Source organism: Electrona antarctica (assembly GCF_951216825.1).
Source record: "Electrona antarctica genome assembly, chromosome: 2".
NCBI classification, from domain to species: Eukaryota; Metazoa; Chordata; class Actinopteri; order Myctophiformes; family Myctophidae; genus Electrona; species Electrona antarctica.
In genome coordinates this window covers 35,734,801-35,759,342 of record NC_136807.1, presented here as the reverse complement: position 1 = coordinate 35,759,342, position 24,542 = coordinate 35,734,801, and the positions used below count along the sequence as shown (strand labels likewise).

The 24,542-nt window shown below is 43.9% G+C and overlaps 1 protein-coding gene across 3 annotated transcripts in view; it reads right to left on the bottom strand.

Annotated features, from left to right (window-relative positions):
* The window catches only part of sema3bl (sema domain, immunoglobulin domain (Ig), short basic domain, secreted, (semaphorin) 3bl), a 107,500-nt gene that overhangs the window by 18,291 nt on the left and 64,667 nt on the right, over positions 1 to 24,542 (bottom strand). For all 3 annotated transcript variants that reach the window (XM_079521508.1, XM_079521510.1, XM_079521509.1), the window contains exons 5-10: positions 20,964 to 21,054; positions 12,864 to 12,980; positions 12,397 to 12,539; positions 9,094 to 9,208; positions 8,812 to 8,881; positions 8,259 to 8,403 (exon numbers count right to left, since the gene is read on the bottom strand). In XM_079521508.1, coding sequence (XP_079377634.1) covers positions 8,259 to 8,403; positions 8,812 to 8,881; positions 9,094 to 9,208; positions 12,397 to 12,539; positions 12,864 to 12,980; positions 20,964 to 21,054 — 681 coding nt within the window. The remainder of the gene's footprint in view (positions 1 to 8,258; positions 8,404 to 8,811; positions 8,882 to 9,093; positions 9,209 to 12,396; positions 12,540 to 12,863; positions 12,981 to 20,963; positions 21,055 to 24,542) is intronic.

Here is a 24,542-nt window from a genome sequence, read left to right as displayed (position 1 = left end):
TAGAAGAAGTGCCCCTCGGGGCACATGTCTCCACCAGGATTGATATTTGGATAAAATCTGAAGGACAAATATAAAAAGAGTGTTGCACACATAAATGGGCCTCCTGGTGGCGCTCGAAAAGGCAGAATTGAAAAATGCAGGCCAGATTTTTCCCTTGGGCTGTAGGGAGTGTGCACACAACGTTTTGTGCATACAAAGTTTTATGCAAATCGGTGCATGTAAAGATGTGACTTGGCCTGTTCTAGCGCCACCATGAGGCTGATTTGAAAAATATCAAGTGGCATTGCTTCCTCACAGTTTAACTGCACTCGGTTCATGATTTGCAGCATTTTGTACAAAACGAGCCACTCCTGAAAACTTTGGAAGGCAATCTTAGCCAATCAGTGTAGAATCTGAGAAATCGAACAGACTCGTCTTGATCACATGACTACAGAGATCATGTGTACCAATTTGCGTGAGATTTGGATGAAATCTGTGCGACTAATAAACAAATGTGTTTTGCAGAAATCGGCCTCATGGTGGCGCTATAACTGGGAGATGTGGAAAATGATTTGCCATGGCCTCTAGGGAGTGCGCAAACAAAGTTGTACACAGATCGATGCAGTTATAGGTAAACACAGGAATTGGCTGTTATAGCGCCACCGTGAGGCTGATTTGGAAAAAAATAAGTGGCATGTCGTCCTTGGCCTAGTTAGGAAATTACACACTGCGTTTGTGATTTGTGGCATTTTGTTCAAAACGGACCAATCATGCAAGCTTTGGAAGCCAATCTTAGCCAATCAGGATGGAGTATGGGAAATGGAGCAGATCCGTGTTGATCACATGACTATGGAGATAGTGTATAGCGAATTGCGTGATGTATGGATAAAATGTGTACGAGTAATGTACAGAAATGTGTTTTGCCAAAATCGGTCTCATGGTGGTGCTATAACAGGCCATTGTGGAATATTTGGGGCAGAGGTTCGTCGTTGGCATCCAGGGAGTGAAACACTGAACTAAATAAATTACTAAAAATAAAAATAAAATAACAACTAAATATAATACTCCACGACCCAAGGCATAAATAAATAAATAAATAAATAAATAAATAAATAAATAAATAAATAAATAAATAAATAAATAAATAAATAAATAAATAAATAAATAAATAAATAAATAAATAAATAAGATAAGCAGAGAATCCCTGTCAGACCAGGTACATACATCCCACAGTAAGAGGAGCTCCGGCACAATTAGATTAGCAACAATAAAATGGATAAAAGGACCTGAAGGTATCAAGTCTAAGTAGAGAAGCAGCCTTTAGCTATTATGGTCCTATAATGTGGAACAGCCTGCCTGTAAACCTGCGGCCCTCTGAATCCATTTAACCTTAAGACATACCTTTTTAGCATTGCGTTTAATTAGGTCATATCATTAATCCTTGTTTATGTTTATTGTCTCCACCAGGCCGAAGGCATGGGGAGAGAGTATGTTTTGCACTCCGTCCGTCCGTGTGTCCTTCCTTCCGTCCATCCGTCCGTCCGTTATCAGCTAATCTCCGGTACCGTTGGCCCGATCCATGCCAAACTTTGCACACACACTCCATGGATGCCAACGATGAACCTCTGCCCCAAATATTCCTCAACGGCCCGTTATAGCGCCACCATGAGGCCGATTTAGGCAAAACACATTTCTGTAGATTACTCGTACACATTTTATCCATACATCACACAATTCGGTATACACTATCTCCATAGTCATGTGATCAACACAGATCTGCACAATTTCCCATGTTCCATCCTGATTGGCTAATATTGGCTTCCAAAGCTCACATGATTGGTCCTTTTCGAACAAAATGCCACAAATCACAAACACTGTGTGCAATTTCCGTGAAATTATACACGCACATTTCCACTAGGCCGAGGACGACATGCCACTCATTCTTTTCCGAATCAGCCTCATGGTGGCGCTATAACAGGCCAATTCCTGTGTTTAGCTATAACTTCATCAATCTGTATACAACTTATGTATGCGCACTCCCTAGGCCATGGAAAAACATTGTCTCTGCATCCCTCCACATCTGCCGGTTATAGCGCCACCATGAGGCCGATTTCTGCTAAACACATTGCTTATGTTAGTCGCACAGATTTCATCCAAATCTCACGCAAATCGGTAGACATGATCTCTGTAGTCATGTGATCAAGACGAGTCTGTTGGATTTATCAGATTCTACACTGATTGGCTAACATTGCTAAGTTTTCAGGAGTGGCCCGTTTCGTTCAAAATGCTGCACATGTCCTGCTCATCCACAATTCTATCCTCAGAGATTCTATGAGTGATCTGGCTCTGCATTTGCTCAACAAAATTAAGAAAATTGTTGCAAAAAACAAACAAACAAAAAAACATGTTTATATTACTCCCAAACATTTTGCCAAACATCACACACACTCCTATCCTCCTGGTGGAGACCTGTGCCCAGAAGGGCACTTTTTCTAGTTTGTAATGTTTTCTTTTTCCTTATTTGTTTTCTTTTCTTTTTCCTTCTTTGTTTTTCTTTTCTTTTGTAATCTGTGAAGCACATTGGGTTGCACTAAATACCTGTAATCCAATCCAATCCATGACAGACAGACAGACAGACAGACAGACAGACAGACAGACAGACAGACAGACAGACAGACAGACAGACAGACAGACAGACAGACAGACAGACAGACAGACAGACAGACAGACAGACAGACAGACAGACAGACAGACAGACAGACAGACAACTATCGGTGTGGGAGGATGTGGGAGGTCGTAAGGCATCAAGTTAAAATCCTTCATGATGAAAAATACAGAAACAGAAAATGAATGGCTCAAATCCAATTTCAATGGGATCGTTCAGTAAGGAAGACCTTCAAACCAGCTGAACAATATAACAGCACAGTAACATTCAGATAGATTACCACTGAATCCTCTCTCTCCCTCTCTCTCTCTCTCTCTCTCACTCTCTCTGTATTATTATCTCCATTCTATCTCCCATCTTCCCAGCCCACTATACAGGATTTCTAATAGTTGAATTATTACATAGACTATACAGGTTTGTTGGACGTGTGCCTATTCGTATGGATTTAGTTTTTTACTGCCATTACTGTTACCTTCTACCCTATTATCTCCACTCCAATTCCACTGCCTATGATGCTGCTACCAGTTGTACTGTATGTCTGTATCCACGTACTGTATGTACTGTATGTGACGATAAACACCTTGAATCTCTCACCTCCTTCTCTCTCTCTCTCCATATTGAAATATTATAATGATATTGTGATATAATATACTAGATATCATCTGTGATATTGTGGATATTGTTTTGAACTATTTTAATCTTCAAAAATAGCAAAACTAGCCAATGTGAACTTGTTGATCTCACAGGTTTTTTTCCACACTATTTTAGAGTGGTGCAAACCACTCCAACAACCAGCTTTGTCTGTGTCTATGTATGTGTGTACCTGTACGTGTGTGTACCTCTACGTGGGACCCAAAAAAATGAGCATGGTTACTATGGTCACTGACATTACGTCAGACCACAGCTGATCAGGCTATATAAGACCACCACTCAGTTCACACGGGTGTGATTTTTTTTTAACTGTTTGAAGAATTCAAATAATCAATTGATATATTATTGTCATAATATAATTATTGTAACTAGGTTGGAGAGGCTAATTGTTGGTACATTCCTGTTTTCTCCTCGGCTGATGCCAACATGGACAATGGAAACCACTCCCCAGAACTATTTGTGTTATCCTTTTAGCCTTAAGGTCTGACTGTACCATGCTGTGCTGTTTACATTTCAGACTAATAAAGTATAAAATCATCCCCGTTCATCCCCGGATTGCAACGCGCTAGACCTCGGGAGCCGTGCTACTTCATAAAATGAGTTGGATTGCAACGCGCTAGACCTCGGGAGCCGTGCTACTTCATAAACTGAGTTGGATTGCAACGCGCTAGACCTCGGGAGCCGTGCTACTTCATAAAATGAGTTGGATTGCAACGCGCTAGACCTCGGGAGCCGTGCTACTTCATAAAATGAGTTGGCGCCGGCCAGCGGTGCACAGGATATAGAACCTGTGACATGGGCTTTCACTTCTAGTGATTTTTACTAGTTGACTAGTTGTTTAAATAGGCCTACCTATTATGTAAAAACAATAATAATAATAGTTGTGCATTTAACTATTTAACTATAATCTAGCTGATCTTGAGGCCTACAAAAACGGGGAAAAAAATCAATTTATCAACTAGTACCAACAAGGTCGACTAGTGGATTTACTAGTCGACTAGTTGAATAGCCGACTAGTTGTTTAAAGCCCTACCTGTGACATTGTGGTACAAAGGTGAGAGCTCTACTGACGGAGCTTCCCAGGCCCACATATTTTTGAGGGGCGCTATAGCCCCTCCTACAGTATATACAGGTTTAATGTTTAATGTTTGTCTTGTCTAGAGAAACAATTAAATTAGTTTGTTTTGTCTGTCACTGAGCAAATCGGCATATGTATGTTATGTTATGATATCGAGATGATGTAAGATGAAAAGGATTGGTAAAGCGCCCCTCACTTCACACGGGTGTGATTTTTATCATCACAATATTGAGGAATTTGATCAAACATATTTTGATATTGGATTTTGCATAGTCCATATTGACCAGCCCTCTCTTCCTCTCTCTCTCTCTCTCTCTCTCTCTGAAAGGAAAAGCCGGTCCAAGCGTGAGAGGGAGGATTTGTTTTTCTTTCTGTTCCTGTATTACTTCTGATTCAAATATAAAACACACACACACAACACCCCCAAAGCCAGGACAGATATCCAGTTAGGACTAGAGGCTGAATCCCTCTCAAATGAACTGTAAAGACCCTCTGAGAGGAAGGCAGAGATGAGCCTGTCAAAACAACACAAAGAGACCCCTGCTAACCCCCCGCTGAGTCCCGACACAATTAGAGTGAATCTGAAAACAGGTGAGGGGTTACCTTAAGTATTACAGCCTAGCTTCTTCGTGATGAAAAAGAGACACAAAAACACTTTTAAAGCCAATCTAAATAGTTTCCTCGGAGTGCTGATAAGGAGAGTAAACGTTCGGGAAATCAAAACAGGATCACTCGAGACGAGAGATAATATCCAGGTATAGGGGATCTCTTCCGAAGGAGCTTTGATGAAAAGGATTGAAAAAGGAGATAATGTGGGGGAAGACAAAAGACCAGAAAAGCTTGGGGGGTTTTGTAGGTAAAAGGGAGACATTTGGGTTCCCGAGGTACAGCGTCTCCTGCCCTCCGTTTCACTCTATTACCACCTCTCCTATACACCATTTACACCTCTCCTTCTCTCATTGCTTCCTTGTCACTCATTATTTTACTTGCTCTCGTATACTATAGATAGGCTAACTGTCTTTCTCACTTGTCCTTTACTTCTCTTATACCCTCTCCTCTTCATGTCTGTCTCCATCCCTAGTGTATCCCCTTCATACACTCTCTGTCCATCTTGTCTCTCTGTCTGTCTGCCTCTGCTGTCCATCTATCTGTCTGTCTCTATGCGTCCGTCCGTCTGTCCATCCGTCCGTCCCTATCTCTCTGTCTGTTTATCTGTCCTACACTGTCTGTCTGTCTGTCTGTCTGTCTGTCTGTCTGTCTGTCTGTCTGTCTGTCTGTCTGTCTGTCTGTCTGTCTGTCTGTCTGTCTGTCTGTCTGTCTGTCTTGGGGTCATTCCAGTCCAGTTGTTCATCAGAGAGCCAGGGAAGTGAAACCACAGACATGTCTGCTCTGTGCTCACTTTATTCACAATGTCTCCTGTCCTTCCTATGGGCTCTCATTTAGCCTGGTAATCAAGAGGAATTACATGCTGGACGCGTGCGTGGCGTGTGTGTGCGTGCGTGTGTGTGTGTAACAGAGCATGGCAGAGGTCTGTTGAGAGAAGAGATATAAAACAGGTAACAGACTGTACTGTATACAGTAACCACAGCTGGACCAGTTTACTTTAGGCCACTGATATGGACACTCTATACACCTTCATCGTGTGCGTGTGCGTGTGCGTGTGCGTGTGCGTGCGTGCGTGCGTGCGTGCGTGTGTGTGTGTGTGCCACTAGTCAGTAGTCCCAGTGGTTCAGTAGTGGGGGTCGTGGTGTATTTGGTTTGGCAGGGCTGCGCATCAAGCACACCGGGACATTTCCCTGTTTTTCCCTCTCTCTCTCTCTCTCTCTCTCTCTCTCTCTCTCTCTCTCTCTCTCTCTCTCTCTCTCTCTCTCTCTCTCTCTCTCTCTCTCTCTCTCTCTCTCTCTCTCTCTCTCTCTCTCTCTCTCTCTCTATCGTCATATAAATGTCTAAAAATGTAATTGGAAAAATGTACTGATGTAGTCACTGCACACGGTCCATTTCTACCGCATCCTGCCACACATTCTTCCCCTCAAAACAAAAACAAAACAATGGGATCTTGTTCTCCGTCCAGCTGTCACATGGAGCGGTCTGGTAACTAGCTGCGTGTCACACACGTCACATGGACGTCACATGGATCGCTCCGCTGCTAAATCACAGATTTAATTTGTGGTGCAACAGCTTTCATTTTTTGTATTGCGCAAGTCTTGACTTTGAAGCAATACCATGCTATCACTACTAGGCTAGCACTCCCTGTGAATGCAAAAGTGTAATCTAACTGTATGCACCAAGTCTGTGTGTGTGTGTGTGTGTGTGTGTGTGTGTGCGTGCGTGCGTGCGTGCGTGCGTGCGTGCGTGCGTGCGTGCGTGCGTGTACGTCTGTAATCCACGTAACTCGTGAACCCTTCGCCCCATCGACTTCAAATACGACACACGCGTTCCACACCACCGCAGGGAGTGCAGTATATGGGCATAAAAGGGACACGGACATAATATCTGGGTGGGGCATGTATTTCCAACCTGCATCGTTCCAAGTAGGCTATAGTGCCCAACGGGCACCGCTGCAGAGGCTCCAACGGGCGCCGCTCTAGTACTAATAAAATGCATCATTATTATCAAGTACAGAATGTAGTGAGAAGGTGGTGGAAGTGGATGGCCCACCAGGTAACGAGCTGGTAGTCAGACCAGCTGTGTCGCGGTGGTAAGCAACTCACCGCTCACCCCAACACATCTCTCTGTTTTTACTAAAACTACAACATGACGCCACGCCGCGGTGGTAAGCAACTCACCGCTCACCCAAACACATCTCTCTGTTAGTCTGAAGGATGTCTGTTACAGATCCAACCCCTCTATACACAGTAGTCAACATTTGTTGTTTTTAAATGTGCTAATTTTAAAAAAAAAGTATAATTTAATTTATGTAGTAGGCTATGCCAGATTACTACACAGTACAATCCTGTGTGAACTCATTGGTACCTCTGAGAGTGTACACATGGAACCAATTGGACACATGATGGAACTGAATGAACTCTTGACTTACGGATGCATTGTGTTCAATGTGTTAAATTAACATTCACGATTTGACTGTGTTTACAGAACCAACGTATATGTGGACGGCCTCCATAACATATAATGCATTTTATTAAACATTGGATCTGTATAATCTGTTGAATGTCATGTCATCATCACCCCATGCTAGAGCGTCTCAAACCTTGTGTGGGCTGTGTTTAAATCACATTTGTACTCCTTGGCTTTAGAAGATTCGGACTGAGAGTTGTTGCACCCTCTGTGTTTTTCCCCCCTTGTTTATTGTCAATTGTTTTAATCTTAGTACGGTATTTCATATTCGTTTACTGGGTGTACAGCACTTTGATTCAACCCTGTTGGTTTTAAATGTGCTCTATAAATATAGAGAACAAACAGCGAAATAACGGTAAACACGTGGACTTCTCGTGGTCGTGAAGTTCGAGTCAAAGTCAGGCCGTAAAAAGACCGGGTTGTCAGACATAGCTAGGATGATCAAATGTGACACTGATGAGCCGGTGCTCCTCTCCAACAGTTGAACTATTTCCTGCTTGAAGCACCCCAGGGCGCTCCGCCAATAAAATGCTGGACGCTCGGTTAGAGGAGCGCAACAGCATGTCTTTACCATATAAAATGCTGGACGCTCGGTTAGAGGAGCGCAACAGCATGTCTTTACCATATAAATGCATGGCAGAAAGGCGCAGGCATGCAGCACACACACAAAAACATTCTGTGGACGAGGTGCCTTAGGCTGAATGTATGAACGTTAAGGGTTCCTATGCCTAGCAGTGTATCAACACCTCATAGATGTGGTAAAAAATGCATTAAAGTAGTCTACAGTGTATTCCAGTATAGTTCACTCACCACCCCAGGTCTTGGGTAGGGCACCCTGCCCTCGTAGGCTCCCCACTGGTAGTCGGGAGCCTCTTTATGAGCGAAGGGGCCGTTGAAAGCCTCTCTGATGTCAGCCATTCGGTACACACACACTGCGAAGCCCTGGAACACATTACTGAAGAGGGATGGGACCGTTTATTGGACCGCTATTGATAAATCAAACCAATATGACTTGGGACAAAAACAGCACTTTGCGCGTGGATCAGTAATACAACTCAGCCATGGGGCTTTATTTTATCTCCCCAAAGATATCTTTAGAGCTTTAGATTCACATGATGATTTTATCATCTGGGAAAATTTAGATAATAATAATAAATAATAATTTAATGAAGAGCATTTTTACACTTTATGAGGCCGTTTGAGATATGATGAACAGATGAATTATCCAGTGGCTACGTGGCATGACAGAAACAAAAACAAAAATCTGGGACTAAGTGTGCGTGTGTGTGTGTGTGTGTGTGTGTGTGTGTGTGTGTGTGTGTGTGTGTGTGTGTGTGTGTGTGTGTGTGTGCACGTGTCTTACCTGATGGTGCTGAAGATAGCGTACACATCTGGGTTTCTCTCATCTTTAGTCCTCAACAGGAATACATCCTCTGTTTTACAAACCAACACAAATACCAGTCAGTGTCTGCAAGTGTGGGATTTTGCATGTGTGTGTGTGTGTGTGTGCGCGTGTGTGCGTGTGTGTGTGTGTGTGTGTGTGTGTGTGTGTGTGTGTGTGTGTGTGTGTGTGTGTGTGTGTGTGTGTGTGTGTGGGGGTGTGTGTGTGTGTGCGCGCACGCGTGTGTGTGTGTGTGCTTGTTACCCAGTTGGTTGAAGTGTGTGTCAATGCCATGAGGTCCTGGTACAGAACAGACCAGTCTGGCTTTGATGAAGGTACTCCATTTATTCACCAGCACTCTCTGTCCTCCTACATCATTCTGGTGAAGAGAATCCATGCACGCACGCATGCATACACACACAAAACATGAACTATAATTAGCCTACAGTGCACTATCTACAGTCTATCATTGTTACTTTCTTAACCACTTGAGAAGACCTATATACACATTAAAACATAACGTTGCTGATAATGACATGCCCGAGAATCTAGAAACACAATGAATACCAACACACACAGTAGTTTTTTATGATAGTATAAACAGTAGTGCCCTGTGTGAGCTCCTCTCTAAAAAACGGAGAAAAAAAAACGTGAATCGCTGACATGCTTTAGGTTTTTCTGGTGGATTTCAGGTGCATACAAAAGTTACATTATTTCAAAACGTTTGGTGCGAGGAGCAGAGTTGCACTGCTCATCATCAATATCACAAAAATGTGTTATTTTAAATGTGAGAGAGAGTCAGAGGTTATGGAAACGCTAACAGTGTTTTTCTGCTCAAAGGATTACAGTGCAGAGGACAACTCCACACAGGGACAGGAGGGATGTAATGAGGAGCAGAGGTGCTAATTGCTTTCTTGGCACTAGGAAGCACTGATGACTGTGTTTGAATGTGCCCTGAGGGAGACATAGAACAGACAGCACGACTGACTACAATATGCCAATAATGAAGAGAGAGAGAGAGAGAGAGAGACATCACAGTGTGAGAGAAAGACAGAGAAGGAAGAAGGGATTGTGAGAAAGAGGAAAAAAATAAGGGACCAGAAAAGTGATATATGGAGGAACGGAGGAGGAGGACAGTCATCGTGACATGTGCTGCATTGACTTCTGGCACAGAAGCCTGTTCGGGAACACCGTGTGTGTGTGTGTGTGTGTGTGTGTGTGTGTGTGTGTGTGTGTGTGTGTGTGTGTGCGTGCGTGCGTGCGTGCGTGCGTGCGTGCGTGCGTGCGTGCGTGCGTGCGTGCGTGCGTGCGTGCGTGCGTGCGTGCGTGCGTGCGTGCGTGCGTGCGTGCGTGCGTGCGTTTCTGGGGGAGGTAAACTACATAATATCATTGCTAAATATTGGCAAGCCTTCATAGTCTCCATTGTCCCTGAGAAAGGTTTCCAATGTGTGATAATAACATCAGGAGCCTTTGCCTTGCATTGCAAAAGCCAGTACCTCCTCTGCGTTAGCACAGTGATGCCATTGCTAATTCTACGTGACCGTGTCCAAACTCTGGTATCTCACTTGTCATGAATTATGACCTTATCTGCTTGAGCCAGTTGTGAATCACTGATGCACCGTACGTAAGCATATTGATATCCGTGATACGATGACCATGACAATGATACAAGATGCATGTTATCTCACTGTTTGTACACTAGCCTATGCAGACAGACAATCATTTGTCATTTAGACCAGGGGTTCTCAACCCGTGGGTTGAGAACTGATTAAATTGATTAAAACAAATGTTTTGTTTTGTTTTGTTTTTTGCAACTGGAAAATGGAAATGAAGACTTTGCATTGTACACATAGAGTACCTGCATGATTATCCTTAATGATTATATCTGGTTTCAGACTTCCAGTATTAATTTATGATGTATTTCTCTATTATTGTCTCCACCAGGCCGAAGGCATGAGGAGAGAATAGGGACTTTAAGCAACGACGGCTACGGCAGTCGGCTCCGGCAACCGGAAATGGATCAGTGCTCGATACATAAACCTGCTTGCCGTCGCAGCCCTTTCTACTACGGATGAACCTACACTTACACGTAGTGTCTACAACGCCATGTCATAACCATGTTTATTGAAATGATAGCTGTCATACATTTACACCGATTGCTCCATCACCTCTCTTATGCTGTGTAATGTAGACAGCACTATAATTGCATTGTATGTAGTCATAGCACATCATAGTACATATGTATAGCATAGTATAGTATATATGTATAGTTTCATTATATAGATATTCCACTGTTACGTTCTTAGCTTACGGTACGCATGTTTCATGATAAATGCTTTTTTATGTGATGTATTCCCATGCTTTTTTGTTCTTGCTTAATGTAAGTCGCTCTGGATTAAGAGCGTCTGCTAAATGCCTAAATTGTTTATTGTAAAATTGGCATGCTCTGAATGAAGAAATAACACTAATATACATTGTCATATGTTTATTAAAACGGTTTTAGAATAACACAGATTGCTCCAGCACCTTCCTCTTTCACTTTCCACTGCTGATCATGTCCAGTGCATGTAAGAATTAAGCAATATCGGCAAGTTAGCTGACGCGCGACAGGGTGTTTACAAAAAAAAGTGTTTATGTTTGACACATGCTACATAGACCAATGTCGAACCAATGGGAACCAATGTCGCCGTCGCCGACGGCTGTTTGCTTAACGATTTTCACAGCTACGGCGACGGTGTCATAGCCGCCGTACTTCCGCCTAGCGGAGCCGTCCCGAAAACCGTCGTTGCTTAAAGTCCCTAGTATGTTTTGCACTCCTGCGTCCCTGTATGAGTGTGTCCGTCCGTCCGTTAACAGCTAATCTCCGGCACCATTAACCCGGTCGATGACAAATTTTGCACACACACTCCCTGGATGACAACGATGAACCAAAATGAACGCCCTGTTATAGCGCCACCAGGAGGCCGACTTTTGAAAAACACAATTTTTGATATTACTCCTCCAGATTCTCTCCAAAAATCCCGCAAATCGTTACACACTATTTCTATAGTCATGTGTTCAAGACGGATTCCATCGAAATTGGCAGGATTGGCCCGTTTTGAACAAAAAGCCTCAAATCAAACGCAGCGTGCAATTTATGTGAAATCTTTCACTGACTTTCCTACTAGGCTGAGGAATATATCCCACCCTTTTCACATTGGCCTGTTATAGTGCCACCAACAGGTGGATTTTTGCAAAACACATTTTTTTAACAAAATTCCTCAAATCATCCAATTGCCATCCAAGACGTAAGAAGAAATGTCACCCTTTTCACATTGGCCTATTATAGCGCCACCAGGAGGCCACAACCTGATCTTCCCTGGTGGAGCCCCCAAGGGGCACTTTTACTAGTTAAGGTTATGTTTGCAGTCAGTTTGTATTGGGGGTGGGGAGGGGAGCGGGGCGGGGGTCGCGAGACATGGCCAAAGCATTTCCGGGGGTCCCCAGCCAAAAACGTTGAGAACCCCTGATTTAGACATGACCTTGCCATAATGTAACCGTGCAGCGTGTCATCACATGGTGACTCACCGCACACACTCGTCCTATGCGGGTGTGTATGGCCCCCTCCCTGTCCCCAGCCTCGGATGCCTTCTCCGTGAAGAAGAAGTAAACCTTATCGTCGTCCCTGTCATCGCTGTCTGGGATGAGGTGGGCCGCTACGAACCTGGGGTCTGGAGAGACGAGGGAAGAAAGCAAAGTTCAAGAGACTTAGGGAGGACGGGAGTCACAGAGAGAGACGTTTCAAGAAGGGAACATGCACACAATAAGCAGAAAATGAAACGGGACAAATACTTGTTAAGCTCACACGTAATTTAAATAATTACAGTAGTTATTGCCTATATAGTTTGATAGAGCACACAACAATTTAACTCTGAAAGTGTATAAATGTATCCAAATGGACTTGGACCACGGGTCCACCTTGCTTCCATTTGTTTACTCTCTCTAAGTTGAATGAACACGCAGGAATCATTTGTGTGTGTGTTTTTTAACAATACCATGCAGCAGTTTCTGGTCCGTCTCTGTCCTCATGGTGGAACGGCCTCCCATACTCCTGAAGATCACAGAGTCTCTGCCCAGGAAGTCTGCTGTCAGCCCGGCGTACAACTCCCCACCTTGTAGGGAAACAGAGGAGACTGTCACGGCCCCTGCCAGTGTCCTGTGTGTCTGTCTGTGTGTGAGCATGTGTGGGCGTAGGCTTGGTTCCTGGCTTTCCAGATTGGCACACCTGGCTCTGATCATCTAATCTCACTCACCTGCCTGCCATCTTCTCATCACCACCACTCCATAAAAGCCCTGGTTTTCTCGCCGCACGCTGCCAGATCGTCCCACAGTTCTCCGTGCGTTGCCTGCCTGCCAGCCTACCCACCACCCCAGCTCCAGCTAACTTTCTGAAAAGTAGCCAATCTACAAGCTCATTCTGAAAAGTTGCCTATCTACAAGCTCATCATTTGTTTCAATAAACACCCTTGGACTTTGCCCTCCTTGTCGTGTCTGCATTTGGGTCTGCCAGTTTGGTTAAACATGCCCACATCGTGACAGCAGGAAACGGAGAGAGAGGGACAATGCGGGACAGACACACAGGCAGACAGTGAAGGACAAAGGCCAGACAGAGGAACAAATATTGACAACGAGGGACAGGCACACAGGTAGACAAGAGGAACAAAGAGACACAAGAAAGAGAGAGTGAAGGAGAGCTCCAGACAGAGAGAGACATACAGTAGACACAGAGAAAAGGACAAACGCAGGTCAGACAAATCCCCAGCTGAAACACGACTCTCACATCCTCCAGTGAGGCTGATCACTCATCTCCAGAAGTGGTAGTAGCCTAATGGTCTCAAATCGGTGAGCGTGAGGTTGGAAAATGGCCAGTTCAAATCCCCATACGGTCTGGGGAAACTCTGGGTTGGAACTTAAGTCTTCTAGTATACTTTTCCTCCTGAGGGTGTAATTTTATAGAACACAAATTTAATAGACTTTGTGGTGAGTTATAATTTGAGCAATCTCTCAATCTCTCAATCTTTCACTTGCGCGCACACACACACACACACACACACACACACACACACACACACACACACACACACACACACACACACACACACACACACACACACACACACACACACACACACACACACACACACACACACACACACACACACACTAGGTGCGTTTACATGGACACCTTTCTTCCAATCTGATTAAAATAAACCCGATTGAAGGTTTTGGATCAAGTGTTTACATGGGGCAAGTTCAATCCGATCAGGTGTTTACATGTGCCCACTTTTAATCAGATTAGCTGCTGTTTGTATAATGAAATCAGACCCATCTGAACAGAGTGGTGATGTACTCAGGGGCGGCCTTAGAGATCGGGAGGCCCCGTTCATGACGTCATAATTTTAATAATTAATAATTATTATTAAAAAAAAAAAAAAATGTTTTTTTCCCCTCTTTTTTGTCAGTGTCTCAGCGCTGCTAGTGCAGTGAGTGCACGCGGGAGGCCCCGTTCATGACGTCATAATTGTAATAATTAATAATTATTATCCAAAAAAAAAAAATGTTTTTTTTTCCTCTTTTTTTGTCAGTGTCTCAGCGCTGCTAGTGCAGTGAGTGCACGCGGGAGGCCCCGTTCATGACGTCATAATTTTAATAATGAATAATTATTATCAAAAAAACAAAAAAACCTGCAGCAATTATTAGCTGATGCCAACTAGGGGTAAGTGGACGTACAGGAGGAGGATGAATAATTGACTAGGCTGATTGGAAGGATGTGATGCAATGCAATACTACTACTACTACAAATAATAATAATAATAATAATAATAATTACATCATTTTTAAATTCAATTGAAATGATTGAGACATATATAAGGCCGCCACTGGATGTACTGTACTCGTTCTGTACTCGTACTGTACTAATACTGTACTTGTACTGTAGCCTACTACATTGTACTGTACTGATACCGTACTTGTACTGTAGCCTACTACATTGTACTGTACTGTACTGATACCGTACTTGTACTGTAGCCTACTACATTGTACTGTACTGTACTCGTACTGTAATGCACTTGTACTGTAGTCGTACTGTACTTACTTGTACTATACTGTACTCATACTGTACTACATTGTACTGTAGGGCATTCACTTCTAGTCAGTTTTACTAGTTGACTAGTTGCCTAGTTTACTAGTCGACTAGTTGATTAACACCTTGGATGTCCAAGTCAGAGTTCTCCGTCCAAGTTCAAGGTCATGGTCAAGTGCCCAACACGGAGATTGATAAACAGGACGGAGATTAATGAAAACAAAACCGTTCGCATCGCTCTAGAGCCTTGGAGCGCTCGTTGCCCGATCCGATGACGTGTCAAAAAGTGACACGTCATCGAAAATCTCCCCTGCCTGTTTAGCTGACGAAAACGAAAATCTTAAAACGATCATAACTCCCGATCTAAATCATCCCGTCTAATTCTGAAAAAAGATCCTGTGTTTGACGGCCTTCCGCGGTCCAGTCGCTAGTCGCGATAGATTTATTATGACCTCCCGTTGTTGTCGAACGACTCTAGAGTGGTGTGGCTATTGTTAGCTGCTACACAGACATGCACACCAACTTCCGGTGTGCCGGTAAAAGTGGTCCGTGCGCTACAAATGATGGGCACCCTGGATGAAATGGATTAAATAGTTCCGGGCTTCTAAGGTGTTTTAACTACCTATTATGTAAAAGTATAGTACAGTACAGTACAGTAGGCTGAGAGTACACTCCACTAAAAAAATCTCAACTTCCCATCATGCACCTGTGCACGGTGTGAAGCTCGACAGCGCCACTTTGTCACCTGTTGGTACCCTAAACGGACAGACAGACATAGGGACACACATTGCCGTTCCTTAAGTGGCTGCACCACTCAATAATACATTATTATTATTATACACACAGCTAACCATATTATTATTAATAGGCCTATTATTACTATAAAATGGGTCACCACATGTGTTTTCCCACTTTTACCCATTCTTCCCTCCCGCCTTTACACACACTGAACTGTTTTTTGTTTGGGTTTTTTTAATCGGGAGGCCCCCAATGCTCGAGGCCCGTTTCAATTGAAACGATTGAAACATATATAAGGCCGCCACTGGATGTATTTGGATTTGTTTCGTTAATGAAGCAGCAGAACAGTTTGACTTCAACTTTTCTGATGGGGGAAATGAGTGGAGAAGATGAGCAGAAGAACAAAGGGATTGTAATGGTAGGCCTACCTAATACCTATAGGCTATAGAGCGCCACAGTCCCGCCCCCTACCATGGCCCAGGAAATGAATCCCAATGCATTTTTCCCATAGACATTTCAAAAAGTAAATAAATAAAATAAATACTTTCTGAAATGTCTATGAGGAAAATGAACGGAGAATCATTTCCTGGGCCATGTAGGGGGCGGGACTGCGACGCTCTATAGGCCTACTGTTACAACACTGCTGTTTGTGTAGGCCTACAGGCTACAGCCCTACTTGTAGATGGGCTTGCCCACTTCCAACCCATGCCAGTTAGCCCACATGTAGACCATGTTGGAACTACATGGGCTTGCCCACTTCCAACCCATGCAAGTTAGCCCACATGTAGACCATGTTGGACCAATATGGGCTTGCCTACTTCCAACCCATGCCAGTTAGCCCCTGTGTAGACCACGTGGGACCTATATAGGCTTGCCCACTTCCAACCCATGCAAGTTAGCCCACATGTAGACCATGTTGGAACTACATGTTCCCAGTTCAAGCCCATTCCCACTTGTACCCATGTATCCCGCATTGAAACCACATGGGACCCAAGTGGGCGTGCTGGCTGGGTTCCATCTCTCCTCTCTCATCTCTGTCGAGAATGCAACTAGCCTACTTGGACTGTGTCTGTTTAGCAATGGTAGGCTACTGAATGGTAGAGCCTTCAGACGTCGGAGTTGATTGATTTCCAGTTTATTTTGTGGCTAGTAATTAATAACCCTTATGGTCTGAGTCGTCTCGTCTTTATACTATTTATTATTAATTCAGCTTTCACATTTTACCCTACCCTATAGTTGCAATGGAAAGAATATTATATTAAATATCTATATACAATGAAAAATATTAAGAGTAGGCTACATGGCATGCAAGCCATTTAAAATGTAAAATAGGCTAATGTGGAATTTTACGCAGGTGGTTCCAAATGATGAATTGATTACATCACTAGCAAAAGACGTGAAACTAGGTCAAATCAATTACTGTAGCTGCAGCGGAGCTGTTCCAACTCTGACTTGAAGCAGCGGAGCTGGTCCGACTCTGACTCACTTGAAGCACACTAAACTGACCAGCTTCAAGTTTAAACCATAATGGCATGTAGGCATAGTATTGGATATCAACTTTCTTCAGCCAAACAGAAACAGATCTGCGATCACAGAGGCAGGGGTGGGGGGGGCAGCGCATGCAACTTCAGGTAGCCTACGAGTGATTCTCATCATCCATTATCTCAGTGGCTGCAACACTTTTATTTATTTATACTTTTTATTTGCATGGGAGATTTTCGGCAATAGTTCCGTGTGTGTGCGCGCACGTGCGCTTGCAGAGAGGGGGAGAGGGAACGAGAGAGGAATACCGCCTCATCGCACTGCCAAAAACAAGGAGGTTAAGCAACAGAAATTGCCGACGATTTGATGTGCAGAAAGAACATATCAGATTCTAATCGGGTTAAGGTGTATACATGGAAGAAATGTCCTCTTGATCGGGTCTAAAAAAAGTCTAGACCACCCCTCTGCACCCGATTAGAATTTAAATCGGGTCGGACTTGATCGGGTTTATTTAGGTGTATACATGGATATTTTAAATCGGGTGTATTTAAAACCTTGTTTTAACCCGATTAGAACGTGACATGTAAACGTGCCTACTGTATTATTGGCATCATTATAGAACGAATGGCCTTTTGACCAGTGTTGATTTCGTCGACTAAAACTAAATGTTCGTCGACTACCTTTTTCCACTGATGAAAACTAAATGGAAACTAAATGAAAACTAAGCTATGACGACTAGAACTAAGAGTAAATATACTGACAATTTCGTCAACAAACACAAAACTAGACTAAAATGTTAGGAAGGGACTAGTGGACAAGAGATCCAGTATAAGTCATTTCATTTTACACTTGGTTTCATGCTGAAAATAGCGCTGCGACGCGTTGTGAGCTTGTAGATCGGCTATTTTCAGCAAGTGTAAAATCAGTCATTACGCCGGCATGTGATTGCATCAAGGCCCGCCAAAATACATTTTAGTCGACTAAATCAACTGTAGAATGAAGCGAAAACCGTCTCGACCCTTTGGTGTGGTTAGGGCTTTATTTACACAAAAACTGCTCGTGACGGAACGTTCCGCCAATTAGAATCCAACCGGCAACTGCTCCTGGCGGAACGCTCGGTCATATAAGCTTTATTATTGATATCAAACGGGATCGCTGATTTCTTTTTTTCGTTTGTTTTCTTTTTGCTTGGCCTTTCCTTCTTCAGCGATCCTAGACCGGTTTCGTGCATGTGCACTGCCGTTCACACCGGCTGACTACAAAGCTGAATAACTCTAAATATATGGAGCTCTCCATGGTTTTGACAAAACGCAGATGTTCGGAGGTCTTTTCTGATTATCCCGATAAAATGAGGCCATCGTCTTCTAGACGATTACGCTAATATTTTAGCATCTAAAATGGACGCCCAAACCGGACGTGCATCACACTAAGACCAAATAGATCCGGGTCGGCAGTTAAGTGTTGGCACTTGCGTCCACCATGTGGCAGTGATAGGGTTAAGACCACACACTAGATAGTATGTCTACAACCTACAGTACATTTATGTACATTTCATTCAGTGACCTTTTGAAAGTTTGTGGTGGGAAAAAAATAAAGAAAGCAGCACATCAATAGTCCATTTCTGACAGACATCATACTTCGCATAATAAAACACTTGGATGGAAGTCCAACTAGAGACAGATTGTCTGGAGAGTAAGACAATTCCTGATCGTTCTTCTTATCATTTGTGCCATTTGGCAAGAGTACAAGTACTGGATATGCGCACACACACACACACACACACACACACACACACACACACACACACACACACGCACACGCACGCACACGCACGCACACAGGAATACAGATGTGCATACAGATCCACGCATGTACAGTACTGTGTGTATATATATATATATATATATATATATATACACATAAACCCTTGCAAGAATGCATGGACATAAATACATAATATTGCCACATACATACTGTACATGTGCACCCCTGCCCTGTGTGTAATCACACGCACGCATGCACACGCGCTCACACGCACGCAGACACTAATAAGTGCTGACAGTGCATGTGTACTTATGCTCGGTCAGTGTCAGAGTGTGTTCAGTGTGAGGGATGCTGTAATTACAGAGAAAGGCAGAGATAAGAGGAACACATCAGAGGATCAGTGGCTGATGAATGAGACTCTCACCGTCTTCTATTGGTTCTTTATCTTGCTGTCTCAAACTCCTAGTGTGTTCATTTGTTTCCTGCACCGCTGTGTTGTTCTAATTCCCTCTCTCTGTCTCTCTGCTGGGTGTATGGTTCTGTGTTCTTCTAATTCCCTCTCTCTGTCTCTCTGCTGGGTGTACGGTTCTGTGTTCTTCTAATTCCCTCTCTCTGTCTCTCTGCTGGGTGTACGGTTCTGTGTTCTTCTAATTCCCTCTCTCTGTCTCTCTGCTGGGTGTATGGTTCTGTGTTCTTCTAATTCCCCCTCTCTGTCTGTCTGCTGGGTGTATGGTTCTGTGTTCTTCTAATTCCCCCTCTCTGTCTGTCTGCTGGGTGTACGGTTCTGTGTTCTTCTAATTCCCTCTGTCTGTCTCTCTGCTGGGTGTATGGTTCTGTGTTACTATCCCTGTATCTTCTTGTGCTGTAGCTCAGCGCTTCCTTAGATTCTAATTGCTATTTGTTCCACATTTAATATCTGGCTCTGTGTATATGTGTGCGTGTGCATGCGTGCGTGCGTGCGCATATTCAAACATCCACACTGCTGGCACAGAGTACATAGACATAAAACATAAATGCATAAGTTTATTAATGCGCAAAAAGGCAAAATGGACACAAACATTACACACCTAAAGATTGCTTGTCACTGTTTTAAATCAGAGGTATTTCACAACCTATAATGGAGAATGACACACAGAGAGAAACACCCTGACTATTTAACCTGGTCAGCACAGAACCAGAATGTGTGTGTGTGTGTGTGTGTGTGTGTGTGTGTGTGTGTGTGTGTGTGTGTGTGTGTGTGTGTGTGTGTGTGTGTGTGTGTGTGTGTGCGTGCGTGCGTGCGTGCGTGCGTGCGTGCGTGCGTGCGTGCGTGCGTGCGTGCGTGCGTGCGTGCGTGCGTGCGTGCGTGCGTGCGTGCGTGCGTGCGTGCGTGCGTGCGTGCGTGCGTGCGTGCGTGCGTGCGTGCGTGCGTGCGTGCGTGCGTGCGTGAGTGACAGTAGAGGGTATGTGTATGTATGTGTCCATAGTACATTGAGTGTATCTCTGATGTCTTAACTTGTGAGCTGGCACGCTTTATGTGCACATATATCTGCGTGCGTGCATGCGTGCGTGCGTGCGTGCGTGCGTGCGTGCGTGCGTGCGTGCGTGCGTGCGTGTGTGCACATGTATCTGCGTGCGTGCGTGCGTGCGTGCGTGCGTGCGTGCGTGCGTGCGTGCGTGCGTGCGTGCGTGCGTGCGTACATGTCAGTCCCACAGAAAACTCCCCTAGCTGCCTTGGGGCAGGGTTATCATAACTTTCACAACACAGCCAAGATCTCCGTCAGAAGGTCAAGGGACTAACATGGAGAATTCCACTGTATGGCATATTTTACCACTGTTAACTGTGACAGCTCTTATAAACAATGCTACACCAATGGAAGATTCAATATAGAGTGAGGGTTCAAGTCTACACCATGACACATGATATTGTTATTGCACTATAAGTAAAAGTCATAATGTTAACTTAAAGCCACTGAGTTAAATGAACACAGTATTTGACTGTCTATAGAATAGATTTGATCCACACAGAGAGACGGGGCAGGAAACATACCAGTGAATGTGCTGGCGAATGGGAGGTTGGGGTCGTGTGGGACCTTGCCCCGTCCATTCTCCACGTTGGTAGGGTCCATGGTGAACACGTGCTATGAGAGAGAAAAGAGAAAGTGCGGTTTAGAACATATTTTTCACATACGTATGTGACCAGTTCCAATGTTTGACGACCCAAGTCGGTGCTAATGGTACTCCACAATTGACCAGAATACATACAATGATAGGTTGTGTCTTCTATCTAGAATATTGGTACTTCAAGGTGGGACATGTGACATTATACACATGGACGTCTATTTCAACCATGGCCAAATCATGCCATGGTTAAATTCATTTTGTTCAATAGAATTCCATAGATTTTCATAGTTCTGAAGACCATAAAACATCAAGAAAAACAATGAAACAAAGCCCACAAAAGAGACGGCAGATGTACTAGAGTTTATTTGAGTTCACACAGACGCCCATCTTCCAAACGACGCTTTCTGTATAACTTGACAGACCGGGCAGAAGAGTATAGCTTTTTTGATTCAGCCCAAGATGTGTGATTTAATCGCCCTTCCAATGAACTGGTTTGTTTGTCTGAGAACCAGGGGAAGGTCTGAGAAACAGGATGATGGAGCGGTGTAGCCACAGGGTCAGAGTTGAGGCCAGTCTCCCAGCCCATCCTGTTCACATTAGCTGTAGAAAGCATGGGTCAGGAAGTTGTAATGAAATATTTAAGAACTCTGTAAGGAAGTGCTTTAATACAAATAAAAAAGTATTCAGCTCCCTGTAGCCGGTCTGGCTTGCCTGCTTACCTTGCACATACAAACCACATGGCATTGTATGAATGGGAGCTCCATTCAGCTCACCCAAGGCATGGACTGTACTGAACAAATTGCCTTTGTTTCACCAAATGCAGAACCCCTGGTTGTGTGAGTCAACTCTGATTTAATCCAGCAGCAACCAGGGAACAAGGGAATACGAAACTTGCATGAAACAAAACAAAAAAGGCCTTGATTTGATTTGTTTCAGACCCATTATTTTCCCCCACTTTAGTGAGTTTTAACATGCCAGAAGAGTCCGGGTGTGAATGAAGGAAGGAAGATCAGGAATATTCAATTGCAAGGAGAATTAGGGAATATATGGCAACGGCAGAACCAAGGGGCTGCTTTCATCATTTAGAAACCTCACGTTGCTTAATTGAGCCTGCCAAAAAAAAGAGTGTGAGTGAAGTCAGCTCAGACCTGCAGAACCCCACTGTCCAGGGAATGGAGGACTGCTCAGATCAGGACCCAACTTTCCTCCGACTTCGGTGAGTTTGGTGGTGATGGTAAAACTAGTGCACCCCAAAGAGCATGAGTCAGTTAAGTTGAAAACAACAAAATCCAGAGAGTATGAGAGAGTTATAGCTTACTAGGGGCCTAATTACTTGCGCAAGCAGAGCGTGCAAGTACTGTAATCGGCTGCATATGTCGGTCGTTTGACGGCCAATGACATAACTAAGGTACATTTGGTGATTGGCTGGGTATGTACAGTATGTATGTATGTATGTATGTATGTATGTGGTCCCTTATTGGCTGTAACTAAGGTACTGTACGTTTCAAGGTTGGTATAAGGTTAGCCTCGATACCCAGGCTTTCATTTTCGTCGGTGCAAAGCAATGAAAGCCTGAAGGAACGCATTGGCTGCTCTGGTCTAGAAGTGAGAGTCAACCCTTCCGGGTGGGCGTCGCTCCAAATGATGTGACGTAGCGCTGCACTGGGGGGGAGGGGAGGGGCCGGGGGGGGACTGACAGATCAGTGAGATCCAATCAGGGCGTGCGCAAATCTCTGCCGTGACCCGCCCCTCTAGACCAGAAACCTAACACGTTAGCTCAGGCGTCAATTTAGAACAGCAGTTGTAATAGACATTAGTTAGTAGCAGTATACTTGCGCGCTCTGCTCGCGCACAAGTAGGCCATGTATGGCCTACATGTGTGCAAGGCGCAAGTTGGCACCTCGACCGAGTGCATTTCAAATTTTCACTGCTGTCAGATGGAAACCTTCTCTAAAACTATCTTTTTAGGAAATGGATCCAATATGGTTATGTACTCACAAACCCTTGTTAATACTTGTTATTGGTTACAGTACATATTTATCAGAGCCTTAGATATAGACAGAGTTACGCAAACTGCGTTCACTTCAGTCAGTCTAATGGCGGCTCTCCTACATAGACTTCTATTGAGCATGGGGATTCGCGACTGGGACAAGTCCTGGACCGGAAGTAGGCATAAATGCATTGGACCCAGGCAACAGCCCAGCTTTAATGATCTTAAATCCCTTTATTTTAGATTGTTTTGTAATAATAGTACAACATAAACATTAAAGAGACTTTAGTTGTTACTGTACAATACTTTAAAACAGTTGTCATGTTGCACACATGCTTAAAATAGCTCTTATTTGCGCCGCCCTCGTTGAAAAACAATGTATTTCCAACTCCAGCTTGTACCAGTTCAAGCTGCATGAACAGCGCTCGGTTTCTGCCCCCTCAATGTCGTAACTCTTCTATTAGATGGCTCTGATATTAATAAAACCCACAGACCCACTTTCAGCCTGGTGTCCCTATACTGTCAATGTCATTATAGGCAAACATGTGCAAACATGTGTCGAAAGCTCACAATGTGTCACTACGTATTTATGAAACGGGCGCTTTACCAACCCTTATCACCATCGCGATATCATAACATAACAACATATGCCCCGATTTGCTCAGTGACAGACAAAACAAACATTAAACTCTGTCCATTGTCAATGGCGTCCATAATGTTTGTCTAGACAGGACAAACATTTAACCTGTATATAGGAGGGGCTAGCGCCTCTCAAAAATATAAGGAGATGAAATATGGAGATACAAGGTTTTTGCCCGACGTCGATGTTTTCCAGTGATGCATTTAATGTGCCAGCAGTCTGGATGTGAGTTCAAACCCAACCAAAATACCCCTGGGGTTTAGAGAATCACATGCCACTGTACTTGAGTGAAATACACTGCTCAACTGCTTAAGAAGTGAGGGAATAGCTGACAGTTTATTCATGTAAAGTATTTATTGTATGCTGAGGTGACAGATCTGCTAATAAATATCTTTGTTTGTGAACTCAATCAACGGACAGCGTTTGGACTTTCAAGTTTATTTGAGCACACGTACGTCTGAACAAACCTCCTTGCCCGTCAGTTAACCACAGTGTTCAAGCATATAGGGCTTTGGACACTATACATTAAGTTGAAAACAACCTCGTTTCAACGGAAGATTATGTTTAGATAAAAAGAGAAGGATCCAGGCACACAAAGTTAAAAAATGAGGAACGCCTTTATTAAATTAAAAAGGCAACTGCCAACATGTTTCGACCTAACAGGTCATCATCAGGGCAAGAATGAAGATTTTGTTTGATTGGGAAGCAAATCTAACCAAAGTGGGCTCGTTTCGGACCGCACGGACCGTGGTATGTGTTGGTGCTTATGGTGACTTGAGGAGCTTGAGGCCTAGTTTTGGGGGTTTGTTTTTGATTGACCACCATTGGCCACGCTACACTCATTTTGCTCATAGTGCAGTGTGCCAGAGAAGGTG